The sequence below is a fragment of the Opisthocomus hoazin genome, chromosome 8 (assembly GCF_030867145.1).
Source record: "Opisthocomus hoazin isolate bOpiHoa1 chromosome 8, bOpiHoa1.hap1, whole genome shotgun sequence".
NCBI classification, from domain to species: Eukaryota; Metazoa; Chordata; class Aves; order Opisthocomiformes; family Opisthocomidae; genus Opisthocomus; species Opisthocomus hoazin.
In genome coordinates, this window is record NC_134421.1 from 19,681,672 (window position 1) to 19,695,041 (window position 13,370).

Consider the following 13,370-nt stretch of genomic DNA (forward strand, 5'->3'; position numbering starts at 1 on the left):
CATCACCATGTTTTAATTTTTGGTGTGTTGAATTGGTTGCTTATTTCTGTTTTTTGTTCCTCAATGTCTGCCTAATATTTAACAAAACTTAACTTTTAATCTTATGGGTATTTGCTTTGTATAAGCCTCTGGTGGGGTGTTTTGTCAAAGGCTTTTTGACATTAAAATTAAATGTCAGCTCTTTCTTTGTTTAGTTTTTTCAACACACAGAATTTTAGGATACTGATTAAAGGGCTTTTTTTTTTAATTGCTGCAGTTGCTGTTCCCCTCCCTTATATCTTTTTTTTTTTCCTATAGTATTTATTGACATGTGTTACATCAATCCAAAACTTTTCAAAACATAAAGTAACTATAAATAGAAGTAGCCTTAAATGGCTAAGAAAGGTGCAATCCACAGATCAATATACAGAAAACATTATTTTACAGTGTTTTTTGTTTCTTTTCACTCCTTGTGGTTAATGGTCTAACTTACCTTCTGTGAAACTAACCTATCTAGCTTTTGAAGTAAAAAGAAGAAAAGGATCCACCTTTTTGGGCCAAACCAGAGGGTCTGGTGTAGTCAGTTGGGAAAAACTCCCATGGTATAAGTTCAGGGCTTTTGCTATGATGGGCGAGATGAGTCGACAGTGAGGTGGCTTGAGAACTGGCTGAATGGCAGAACTCAGAGGGTTGTGATCAGCGGCGCAGAATCTAGTTGGAGGGCTGTAGCTAGTGGTGTTCCCCAAGGGTCAGTACTTGGCTCAGTTTTGTTCAACTTCTTCATCAGTGACCTGGGTGAAGGGACAGAGTGTGCCTTCAGCAAGTTTGCTGATGACACAAAACTGGGAGGAGTGGTGGATACACCAGAAGGCTGTGCTGCTATTCAGTGTGACCTGCGCAGGCTGGAGAGTTGGGCGCAGAGGAGCCTGATGAAATTCAACAAGGGCAAGTGCAGGGTCTTGTACCTGAGGAGGAACAACCCCATGCACCAGTACAGGCTTGGGACGGACCTGCTGCAGAGCAGCTCTCTGGAGAGGGATCTGGGAGTGATGGTGGATGACAAGTTGACCAACCATGAGCCAGCAGTGTGCCCTGGTTGCCTAGAAGGCCAATGGGATCCTGGGGTGCGTTAGGAGGAGTGTGGCCAGCAGGTCGAGGGACGTTCTCCTTCCCCTCTACACTGCCCTGGTGAGGCCCCATCTGGAGTACTCTGTCCAGTTCTGGGCTCCCCAGCTCAAGAAAGATGAGGAACTACTAGAGAGAGTCCAGCTACGAAGGTGATTAGGTGACTGGAGCATCTCTCCTACGAGGAAGGGCTGAGGGAGCTGGGCTTGTTCAGCCTGAAGAAGAGAAGGCTGAGAGGGGACCTTATAAATGTTTATAAATATCTTAAGGGTGGGTGTCAGGAGGATGGGGCCAAGCTCTTTTCAGTGGTGCCCAGCGACAGGACAAGGGGCAATGGGCACAAACTGAAGCACAGGAAGTTCCGTCTGGACATGAGGAAGAACAACTTCCCTCTGAGGGTGACGGAGCCCTGGAACAGGCTGCCCAGGGACGTTGTGGAGTCTCCTTCTCTGGAGATATTCAAAACCTGCCTGGACGCGGTCCTGTGCAGCCTGCTGTAGGTGACCCTGCTTCGGCAGGAGGGTTGGACTAGATGACCCACAGAGGTCCCTTCCGACCCCTACCATTCTGTGATTCTGTGAACCGAGGGCCTTGGCAGTAAGGAAGTGATTAAATATATATTTGAATGTAAGCTCTTTGGGGGGAGGAGGTTAAAAAAGAAATCAAGTTGAAGATTCTTGTTATGTTTGTGCAAGTTCATTCACTTTCTTAGTTTTTAATAGGCTGCTTAGGCAATTCCATTTTCTGTTCTGTTTCATTCTTAGCTAAATATAAACCAGTGGTTTTTTTTCTACTTCATAAATTGTGTAGGTGAAACAGCTGAGAAACCGTGCTGATGAAGATGCTCGCATGATCCACATGAGTATTCAGATGGGCAATGATCCACCTATTTCACTTCGGAGAGATCTGGAGCATTTAATGCTTTTGGTAAGCCCTATTTTCTTTTGAATTATTGTGGCAAAGAATGATTGTGACTTTCCTTCTTCATCAGAAATTCCATATATCAATGGTAACATACAGTGCTGGATTAGAGGGATTTTTTTTTTTTTTTTCTTAAATATAAACACTTTCTATAACTTTTTATGTAAAGGAATGAATTTACTGCCTTGGCTTCTGATGTTAATGAAGTGTCCTTTAATTCTTGTTTAGTAAGTAAATACCACATTGTTTATTATATTTTAAGAATTCTGGAGCTGAAGCTATTTTACATAATATTTAAATATCTAAAATTTAAATTATAATCAGATTATCTTAACATATGTATTATCTTAAGTCATTTTATTTTACCACAACTTAGAAATAGGAATTTTAAGACTACAGGCTGTCACTGGAGTTGAGATCTGGCTAGATGCATGGAGGTTCTTTGGAATGGAACTCCTTTGTGTATCTAGACCTTAATGTTTGCACAGTGTTTTATGGATCTGTAAGTCTTTAAACTTCTCCCTATTGACTGTGGGTAACTAAGTTTTAGGGGATTTCCACCACTATTGACAATTATTCCGATAAAAATTGAAATGCTTAAATAATTTTCATGTGTTTATATATTTGTAATCAGAATTTTGGAGCTGTTTTGTATTTGCTGTAGAGTAGGTTAGGCAAGGTGACTCTATTTAAGGATACTGGAATTACAAATTCCCTAGTTTCAGTAGAATTTTGACCACAAGCATACATTTAAAAGAAAGATCTTTCTGTTTGTCGCATGTTTTAATAAAAGAAAGAAAATGGAAATAAAATAAAGTTCAAAGAAAATTTAAATAAATATGTTTATTTAAATGTTAGTTATTAAGGTTACCTAACTGCACTTTCAGAAAACCCCCCACATCAGAAAACAGATTTGCATATTGAACTGGTGCATCTTATATTTTCTGTTCCTAAATAAAATAGAAACTTGTATATTTCCCTTTATTTAGCATGGAAATGTACATGTGTACAGTTTTCAATATAGCAGTCTTTAGTATAGGGATTACTTGCCTTTTGCAAAGGTAGTCCTTTAGTTTATAGAACCTTACCGGGAAAATTTATTGTGAGTTGTTTTCTTAAGCAGCTCCGAGATAGATATAGAGGGGTGTGTGTACATATATATTAAATTTAAATGAAGAACTGGGCAAGAGAATTGAGAACTTTGCATGTTCCGGTAACAGGTAAGACTTCTAATCCTGGTACTGACTAGCTTGTTTTTCAGTTAATATATCAAGGTATAGTGGTTATTTATGGAAAAATGCTACTTTTTCCTTAGCAATGATTTAATCTAGTAATTGGATGGAAGGTATCATTTAAAGTTACGAAAGCTTCACTTATGTGTGTGTTTAATTTCTCTGGTTGTCATTTGTTCTGATATTGCTATTTAGAAGCTGTCATTTTCAAAGAGTTTTAAGGAATAGAACACCAGCCGTGGGATGCTTTGCCTCTCAGATGTGTTTAGCTTATGTAGAAGCAGTGCTTATTGTTGAAGTAATTGTCTTTTCTTTATATAGTTGATATTTCTGTAACATTGTCCTTTCTCTGATAGATTGCTGAATTGTATAGGAAAGACCCCTTTAATCTGGAACTTGCCCTTGAATACTGGTGTCCGTCAGAGCCTTTGCAGACATCTACCATCATGGGGTCCTACCTTGGAGTAGCTCATCAGCGACCACCTCAGCGCCAGGTTATCTAGACTTTCTGGAGTAGTTACTAGTATCTTAAAATTAAAGTAATAAAAAAGAGGCAAAAAAATTTCTGATATCCTTATTACAGCTAGCCTCTAAGAAGACATTATTTTTTATCAATGGCTTATCTGCACGTGTCCTGCTCTGCATGAGATGGTTATTGTTGCTTGCTCAAAAGTGATCTACTGCCAGTCACACACGGTTGTCAAAAAACTTAGTAAGAAAGATGCCTAACAAACCTCTCTGAACATTTTGTTTAGGTCTGATTTTGTTGCCGTTGCTAAATGAATTCTGATAACAGTGCTTATGTGTCTTTTCTTGTCTGATGACCTCTACATACCTTCTTGGTATAACTGAGGAGTTAAATTCCTTAACTATAAATAACTTTATTAACTGCAGTTGATAGTATTTTGGGGGGTAAAAGTCCATAAGTGTGTTGTAATTATTTAAAGCCCAAAGGTTATAGCCCATGAGAGACAGAACTTAAAATTAGAATGAAAAAGCAATCTGAACAGATGAAACATGTTCTAAAACTCTGCATACCTGGGGTGCTGTCAGCCTGCAATCCTGCTTGAAAGACTGTGCAGTGGTAGGCAAAACCTAGGGTGAGACATATCGGGCACATCCTAAGAGCCACTCGGCATACAGGCAGCTGAAGTTAGGGCGTGGTGCAATCTGCAAACACCCTGATATGACCCTGAGAGGAACCGCTGTGTGTGTGAGTTACTGCGCGGGGATACAAGCAGCATAGTGAATTCTTTTCCACTATCACTTCACTTGCTCTGTGAGGTGTGTTAATACTGATGTGCAGCATTTGTGAGCTGAAGTACATTTTATCACTAGAAATACAGAATTGGAAAGTTAGTATACTTTGCAATAGCATGAATGATTTTTGTTTTGTTTATTTGCTCTTTGAAACTTGATTTTCACCTTCAGGGAAACTGAATAGGCCAGTCTACAAAGGATTAAAGGATTTTTTTTTTTTTTTTTTTCTTCTGGATTTGAGATTCCATCCCCCACACCACCCTCCAGACCTCATCCCCCCTCCCCCGATTACATTAGAATCTATTTTCTGACTTTGGCTGCCTGTTGTTTTCCTAAAATACTGAAATTTAAAATTTTTTAAAACACTGATCTTTATTTGTTCTAGGTTGTCTTGTCAAAGTTTGTTAGGCAAATGGGAGATCTACTTCCTTCCACAATTTACATCCCGTACTTGAAAATGCTGCGGGGACTGGCTAGTGGGCCTCAGTGTGCTCACTACTGCTTTAGTTTGCTAAAAGTCAATGGCAGTAGTCATGGTAAGAAAAGTGATGCTTCAGCTCTTTCTCAACTCTTCTTCTTTAGAAAAGACTCATTTGAGATGAACTGTGGCTTCATTCTTTTAATATTTCATTATTAGTACAAACATGAAATTAGAGTGGTTCATTTAAAAGTATAATCTGAAAAAAACCCCACATAAAGACCGATTAGGTAATGAATGTCCGAGTACCTTAGCCAGTAATTCACATAATGAAATAATGCATTTCTTTAAAAAGCTGTGTCTTAACACTGCAAGAGATGCAGAACATCAATATTGCTTAGTGTAAAGTATAAAATGAGTAATGTCTTAACTTTAAGTTGTACATTTTGTAGATATAGTTATATTTCCTGAGCTTACTATTTTTCAGAAGCACTTTGTTAAAATTTTTTGATACAAGTAGTGTAATAGCACTTTAATAAAGTAGGAGATGCTGGTCAGTCCTGTGTTTTGCATGAATTTTGCATTGATCAGATTGGAAAAAAAATCCCTACTTTGAAGTTGGAAATAATGCTGCAAATGTTCTGATTTGTAAAAGAGAAAACTTATTTGTACTGGCTTTTCATATTAGTGCCTTTCTGTCTCTATTAAAAATTAAAAACAAACAAAAAAACCCAACAACAACAAACCCCAAACCAGAACCACTAATTATGGAAACAGTGGCTTTACTCTGAACTTTATTTTTTCCTCTAGATAAGAAAGTTTTCCTTTTGAAACTTAAGTACCCTGCTTGTCACTTTGTGAAAGAGTAGAAAGAAAATCTTGTCACCTGTTTGTCATTTTTCTAGTGGAAAACATCCAAGGAGCAGGTGGCAGCCCTGTCTCCTGGGAGCATTTCTTCCACTCTTTGATGCTTTATCATGAGCACTTAAGGAAAGACTTGCCAAGTGCAGACAGTGTCCAGTATCGTCACCTGCCTCTCCGAGGAATCACACAGAAAGAACAGGATGGATTAATTGCCTTTTTACAGCTGACCACTGTTATAGTAAACTGGGTAAGTAACCTTTTATTTGGTTTTATTAATACTTTTTTGTTTCTCTTGCAAAACATCATTATTGAGCTGTGAAGTTCACATGACCAAAAAGGTACGCAGGACAAACTTACCTAGCAGTAGTTGTTTTTGTTATTTGATTGGTGAACTTCAAAAGCGTAGGAAGCATCAGGAATAACTGTTACAACCAAACACTAAGTCTGAGTGATGCAGGACGAGATAGATGACGCCTTTTCCTGTGTTGCTGATGTTACTGATTTTCTTGCTTTCCTGACACTTTGGTGTCATGGAGATGTCTTTCAGAAGTGAGGTATATTCAGAAGAAATGACTGGAGAGTAGGAAACTTATTTCCATTTAATTGAGTTTGAAAAGGCAAAAATAATAAATGAATTCAAAAGGAAATGGTAGAAATTTGGCAAGGAAACTGTGAAACTTGCCTCCAGAGTTAGATTTAAAATCTCTTCAAACAAAGAGTGTAAAATGTGCTCTGAATTGAGTGGAAGAGATTTCCAAGAGAATACAACTGCAATGCAGATTTTATGTTGTGAATGGTCTGGGTAATTCTGGTTAGTGTGAAATTTGGCTCTTCAGTCCTCACCAGACTGTGCAGCCTAAAAATTATGTGATGTAGTGAGATACCCTTGGTTTTGCTGACACAAACACAAGAAAGGTTAGTGAAACTAAGTAGGCTTTTTAAAAATTATCCTTGGTGATTGTGATAACGGGTTGTTCCTATGTGAGCTTTCATGTCAGCATTAGATAAGCGTGGGGAGAAGGGAACTCTTAAAACTAAGATTTCCTGGCATCATCAAACCATAACCTGGGAAGAAGTAAATTTGTTCTAAGGATGCAGGGAATTATCATTTGATGAGGCTAGAGGCTTGTTCCTGTCCAGTGGTTTTTCTGAGAATCTCAAATGAGCTTACATTGGTGATGACTTTGCTCTAAGACTCATGCAGATTTTGTAAGTTCCTAGCGAATGTCCAAGTGCAATGTAAGTTCATAACAGAAGTATTGGTAAAGTCCCTCTACCAATGCTTGAAGAAGCTGACTAGAGTGTAAATACTTAAGCTTATTTAAGACTAATTCCATTATTGTGTGTCTACTAAAAAAAAAATAAAATAACTGGGGTTGTCATAAGAAGCCTATATTATGCACATGATTTTTCTCGATGGATAGGCACAATTTTAGTACTTGTGAGTCATAAATTGGGCTTTTTGTTTAATTAAAATTGTTTGCTTTGGAATGGTCTGCCATTCTTCTGATGTTTTGTGTACCTTCAAGTACGAAGCAGAGTCATTGATACTGAACTGTGAGTTAGAGATTGTAAGACATGGATAATCTTCAAAATAAGGATCTGCAGTTTTGTTTTCTGTTTAACTCCCTAGAGTGAGAATGCTCGCTTGGCTCTCTGTGAGCACCCTCAGTGGACACCAGTAGTGGTTATTCTGGGACTTCTGCAGTGCAGCATTCCTCCTGTTTTGAAAGCAGAGCTATTAGAAACCCTTACTGCTTTTGGAAAATCTCCTGAAATAGCTGCTTCGCTCTGGCAGTCCCTGGAATATACGCAGGTATTTTAGGATTTTCAGTGCTTAGAACTATAGCATCCCAATCTGTTGAAATTGTCAGTGTATTTGAAATAGTATTGCATTTCCTCCTAAATTTTCTTGCTGACATTGTTATGATTTTTTTTTTCACTTAGTTAATGCAGTTTGTACTTTGAAATTGTTTTGAAAATGACAGTATGATTTTATGCCTCAAATCTCATTGGCTGTGCTTATTTTACATAAATAAGGTTTCTTGGCAGGTAGTCATGTGTGTTCAATATGATTTGTGTGTTCAATGTGATTTTTTTCCTCAGTATATGTTATCAGTAATAAATGTTCTGCAGGTTACATATTTTTTGGTTTGGGGTTTGATTTTTTTTTTTGGGTGTGCGATATTCTTCCAGTGTGAGTGGTGCTCATAGAAAGAAGAGACTGGCTGAAAAACTCCACTTTCAGGCATTTAATTTCCAGAGGAAGTTAATTGTAATTTACAGGATATTATTACCAACGTTCACATTTAGATGGCAAATGTCAGATACATATTCAAAGCCCTGCCTATTAAAAAAAGTGGTTTTTCCCTTCCATCTTGATTTCAGAGAAAAATTTTAAACATGAATCCTAGGGAAAGCGAGTATCAAGTGAAAATGCTCGTGGTATTGTTAATTCAAAAATCACAATGTGATGGTCTTATTTTATAGTGTGTATTATGGTTCAGACTAATTGCTGTTTTATTTGGAAAAACTTGAGGCATTTGAACTGTGACTGTTTTATTGTTAATTACTAATAAAAAGACCCTGACAAGAATGACATCTTATAATAGTATTTTAAATGCTCACCACCTTTGCTTCCTAATTTATGATACTCCTTAAAATACACTGTTGTAAGAGATAACGAGGGAAATGTCTTTCCCCTAGCCAATATAAGACAAAAATAATATCTGTTCTAAACATCATGCAGAACTTTGACGATATAAAGCTAGAAGCATACAAGTGTACAACATATAATGTAGCCTTTCAGACAGAAAAATGTTAGCTTTTTACCTTCGAAGAGGATTTAGGAAGCCTTTTACAGTAAAAAAGTGATGAGTATGTTTTAGTCCTGATAGAAACGATGGAGATGCACTTTGATTATGCAAAATGTATTGTTTCCCTGTTTTCATTTCTCTTTCTGTTTTGAAGATATTACAAACTGTGAGAAGTCCAGGCCAGAGACAAGCAGTTGGTATTGAGGTAAGGGTTTCTTTGTACTTAGGCAGCCTCTCTGACCATCTACATGTGAGTTAGGGAAACACTTGCAGAGGCTGCATCTGGTGCTGTTTCCACGGAAAGCTCTTGTGATAGGTGCTGTCGTTTCACTGCTGCTTAATTTAGTCTCAGGCCTGCTTGTAATTTCTGGAAATTTTATCCATTTATGAATCTAATGCAGCTTCATACTCGTAACAGAGCAGCATCTAAACCCTCAAATTCCTTTATGAGCGCTTCTTATTAAGATTTTGCTAAATTGGCCCCACTTCTGTTATATCTTAGTACAGCTTCACTTCTAATAAAAGTAGTAAATAAAAGCAAAGTATGTAGATATTGAAGCATATCTTCTAGTAGCTCAGAAATGAAGAGTGTATTGCTGAACTGAAATGACAGTACTGTTGCTTCATTGCTTTTGTTTGGTTTGTGGTGTACCATTAGCAAAAAATGCAACAAAGTCAATTCACTGAAGTAATTCACCGATGATGCCCTTATATTATTTGTTCTCACATGTTTCTTCCTCCCTCAAAATCTTTGATTTTTCTCTTGTTTCTGCTATTTTCTTGGGAAGGTTGAACTGAATGAGATTGAGTCCCGATGTGAGGAATATCCTTTAACCCGTGCCTTCTGTCGACTGATCAGCACACTAGTAGAGAGTTCATTCCCATCGAACCTGGGAGCAGGTCTCCGCCCACCAGGCTTTGACCCCTATCTCCAGTTCCTCAGGGATGCTGTGTTTCTCCGATTCCGCACCAGAGCTTACCGGAGAGCTGCTGAAAAAGTAATTTTCTTTGAATTTTTTTGTTTTTTTTAGAGTGTGGTTAAAGTGATTTGGCACTGCTGATGTGCTTAGGTCTGTTTGAGAAGCTGTGCAAGTTTGATGCAGCAGAGTTAACCTGGAGCAGTTCATAGTGTTTTGATTGTGTAAAGAGGTGATTTTTCAACTCATAGGGTCATCAGGATCTATGAACTACTTCTAAGGAGCCTGTATGAAGTACCTTTTTTTTTAAAAAAAAAAAAACAAACAAAACAAACAAAGGAAGTTTGTATTATTGCTGAATTTCAATTTGCTGTACAGGATTTTGCAATACTACATGGCTAATGACTTCTGAACATCACATGCCCAAATCTACAAGTCAGATTTGTCCTTTCCGCATTGTTACTCCAGAGAATATTTCTGACTTGCTGAACCAAGGAATGTGAGTTTCCTTTATGATCCTGCTGGATGAAAGTGCGTGCTAAACTGTATCCTGGAATCTATTAATGAACTGTTACTTGCTGTATACCTATTAAAGACTCTTTATTGCTTGTAGTTTCAATATAGAAATATGTATGTTGTTTAATAGAGCCTGAAAGAGGCAATAAATCTGTTTTAGTGTTACATTTTACTTCAGAAAGAAAGCTTGACCTTTGAAATTATTTGGCATGATGAATTAGAAGTGTGTTTGATAGTATTTCGGAATTAGACAGTCATGCCACACTTGTGACCCATCACTGCACTGCCTGTTGTATTCTTTGTCATCCTGGTCTTATTCTGTGTATGATGTTTTCTTTGTTTTCTGATTATCTACAGTGGGAAGTAGCTGAGGTAGTTCTGGAAGTGTTTTACAAATTGCTGCGGGACTACGAACCTCAGCTTGAAGACTTTGTAGACCAATATGTGGAGTTGCAAGGTGAACTTGTTCATTTGTTCACGGACAGAGTTGTAACTTGCTTTGCTTTTTCCTCTGTCTTGTGATATTGTTTAATATTGCAGGCAAGCTGGTGGAAAGCTAGACCAAGGCTTTTAAGACAGGAAGACATTAAAAAAATGTCCACATACTATCGGGAGCTATGTTGCTGATTCAGTAGGGCTTCATGTACGCTGTTTCCTACTTCCCTAGCTCTACTAGCAGGATGACTTTTTGTCTCTGCATTGCTGATTTGATTCAAGAGCAGCATTTGACACTTAAAAAACACCTTGGTGTTGGGCTTGTTCCTCTGGACTTCTTTGGTCTTTATCTAAATCACCACTGTTCACAGGGTTAATTTAAAGGTGTCAGAGTGTTTGACTATCCTGTAACATTAATATTATTGATATATTAATAATTCAGAGCAGACAGCAGCAGTAGAATTATGATCTGAAGTCGTTTAATTCTGGACAACTATTCTTAAAAGGCCGAAGTGGATGGCAGTTGCCTAATTATAGGAAATTTACGACTTATTTGGGCTGCAAATTCTTTTAAATACACAGTTTCTCCTAGGTTTCTCCTTAAAATTTAATGCCGTCCTGATGCATGTGGATTTGCTTGTAACAGTAGAGAGCCATAAGAACCACTGCCTAAGTGAGGAACAACTTTAAAACATACCTCTTCAGTGAGCTCTCCTCAGTCTGGGAGGCCTCTGTGCCCTGTACTTTGACAAACAGTTCCTGGCAGCTTAACTGGCTTGAGCAATTTCTGTTAGGTCATTCCTGTCCTCACCTAGTCCTTCAGCTTAGATGATTATTTGTGGGTTACATGATAGATTGGAGAAATGGGTTAAAAGCCATCTTTTTGCCTAGATCTGTTTCTTGAATTGATTCAGTGTGTGGCTCCACAGTGGCATGGCAATTCTGTTGGCGTGTTAGCAGGCAGCACAGACATGGAATGAGTGGAAGAAGGGGATTGTTTAAGCTGATGCCAAAAGAAACTGCACCCTCGTTCTTACTTGCATATTAAAAAAGATTCTTACCGCTTTGCTGCGTTTATCCACCATAGCTTACTAGGAGACTAGATAAAACAGAAACATGAGTGTTGACTCTTCCTTTTGTTTTGTTTTGTGAGGGACTGAGTTTTGGGCTAGTAGTTTCATTTTTGCATACGTTGTTGCGACAGGCATGCAAGTATCTGTAGACTATGAGCATCAGAGGTTCAGTGGACCTTCTCAGCTTTGATTTCTGGAAATGCTTTTTCCCCTCATCCAGGATCTTCATGCAAGTTTGGGGGAATATAAGCTTTTTCCAGTTGCTTTTCAGTCTTGCAAACCATTTAATGTAGCTCCCATGTGGTTTAAAGTCCTAGCATTGATTTGAATCCAAGGTCACATATACTCAAGAAAGTCTCCCTGGTTAAAGTTGAAACTGTGCTATTAGATATTGAAAACTAGTGGTGATTGCCATGACTACTCTTCCCAGATTTCTAAAATTAGCTAAATGGCTGAAGTGTAAAGAAAACCTCATAAGACTTTGTATGCATCATGTTTCATCTGTTTAGATGTTGCTTACAACAACAGGGGCGGTTACGTTTTGTAGCTTAGGCTAGCTTTAGTAATGGAAGTCTTTTCTATTAATGTTACTTTTTTTTTTCTGCCCTCTCTTTAGGGGAAGAGATAATAGCATATAAACCGCCTGGATTCAATTTGATGTATCATCTATTGAATGAGTCTCCAATGCTGGAACTGTCCCTTAGTTTGCTAGAAGAAGGGGTTAAGCAGCTTGATACTTACGCTCCGTTTCCTGGTATGTGCCTAGAATTTATTTTTCATGCGAAGGTAAAATGCATACTAAGTAGGGTTTAAAGCTGACATTGCATATCTTCAGCTTGATGTTGTTTCTCTTGCATATAGAAATTGTGGTTTGGGGGGAATTTTCTGAGTAGTAAATGACTGACAAGTTCTTTCTTGGTGCAAGGCTTGATGAATGAGGTTTATGAATGCAGTTTATTTAACTGCTCCTTTGTTTTTCTTATGATTCTTTGTTGTTTGTGCACCACAGGGAAAAAGCATTTAGAGAAAGCTGTACAGTATTGCCTTGCACTTCTAAACTTAACCCTACAGAAAGAGAATCTTTTTATGGATCTGTTGCGGGAGAGCCACCTTTCCCTTATTGTCACGCCACTGGAGCAGCTGCTTCAAGGAATCAATCCTCGCACTAAAAAGGCAGATCATGTGGTGAATATTGCTAGGTATGTTCAAAGTGCTGAGAAGGAAGGAGTTTTGGAGGTGCAGAAGTGTTTGGATCCTGGTCCTTTCATTAGTTTTACCAGCCAGTGCTTCTCTTTGCACAGAGCATCTCTGAAATTTTTTTTTTTTTTTTTTGGTGGGGTGAGGTATCTTCACAGATGGTATGATCTGTGTATTGTCTAGTGCAAGATTGGGATCTGCATGTGTAGTTTTTCATTCTGAATTTTTTTTTTTCCCCTCATGATTTCTTCCTGGGTGCCTTATGCGCAGTGATTCCCTTGCATATAGTTTTCAGTTTGCCCCAGACTTTGATTGTCACAGGGTGGAAGAGTAAAGCTTCATTTGGTTGCTAATGGCCACTTAAACGTTTTACAGTATTGTCCATTAGTTAACTACATTTAAAGTATCTGTCTAGTAATCTGAAAGTCTGCTTCAAACATGAAACTTTAGGATTTCCACTTCCCACTGACACCTTCTGTTACTGTTTGATTTTATGATAATTTTACAGACAAACCAACATTGATGAATAATAGAATTGAGTGCATAAAAAAAGCAGTGATGTTCTGACATGGAATGCACTAAAAAATGGAACTCTTTCTATATATGTGTTTTTTGTC

At 38.0% G+C, this 13,370-nt stretch overlaps 1 protein-coding gene across 2 annotated transcripts in view; it reads left to right on the forward strand.

Moving 5' to 3' along the window:
• NUP205 (nucleoporin 205) overlaps nt 1–13,370 on the forward strand; it is a 54,499-nt gene that overhangs the window by 15,535 nt on the left and 25,594 nt on the right. For both annotated transcript variants that reach the window (XM_075429403.1, XM_075429404.1), the window contains 10 exons: nt 1,915–2,031; nt 3,614–3,751; nt 4,903–5,053; nt 5,841–6,046; nt 7,433–7,615; nt 8,770–8,820; nt 9,404–9,613; nt 10,406–10,505; nt 12,173–12,310; nt 12,566–12,755. In XM_075429403.1, coding sequence (XP_075285518.1) covers nt 1,915–2,031; nt 3,614–3,751; nt 4,903–5,053; nt 5,841–6,046; nt 7,433–7,615; nt 8,770–8,820; nt 9,404–9,613; nt 10,406–10,505; nt 12,173–12,310; nt 12,566–12,755 — 1,484 coding nt within the window. The remainder of the gene's footprint in view (nt 1–1,914; nt 2,032–3,613; nt 3,752–4,902; nt 5,054–5,840; nt 6,047–7,432; nt 7,616–8,769; nt 8,821–9,403; nt 9,614–10,405; nt 10,506–12,172; nt 12,311–12,565; nt 12,756–13,370) is intronic.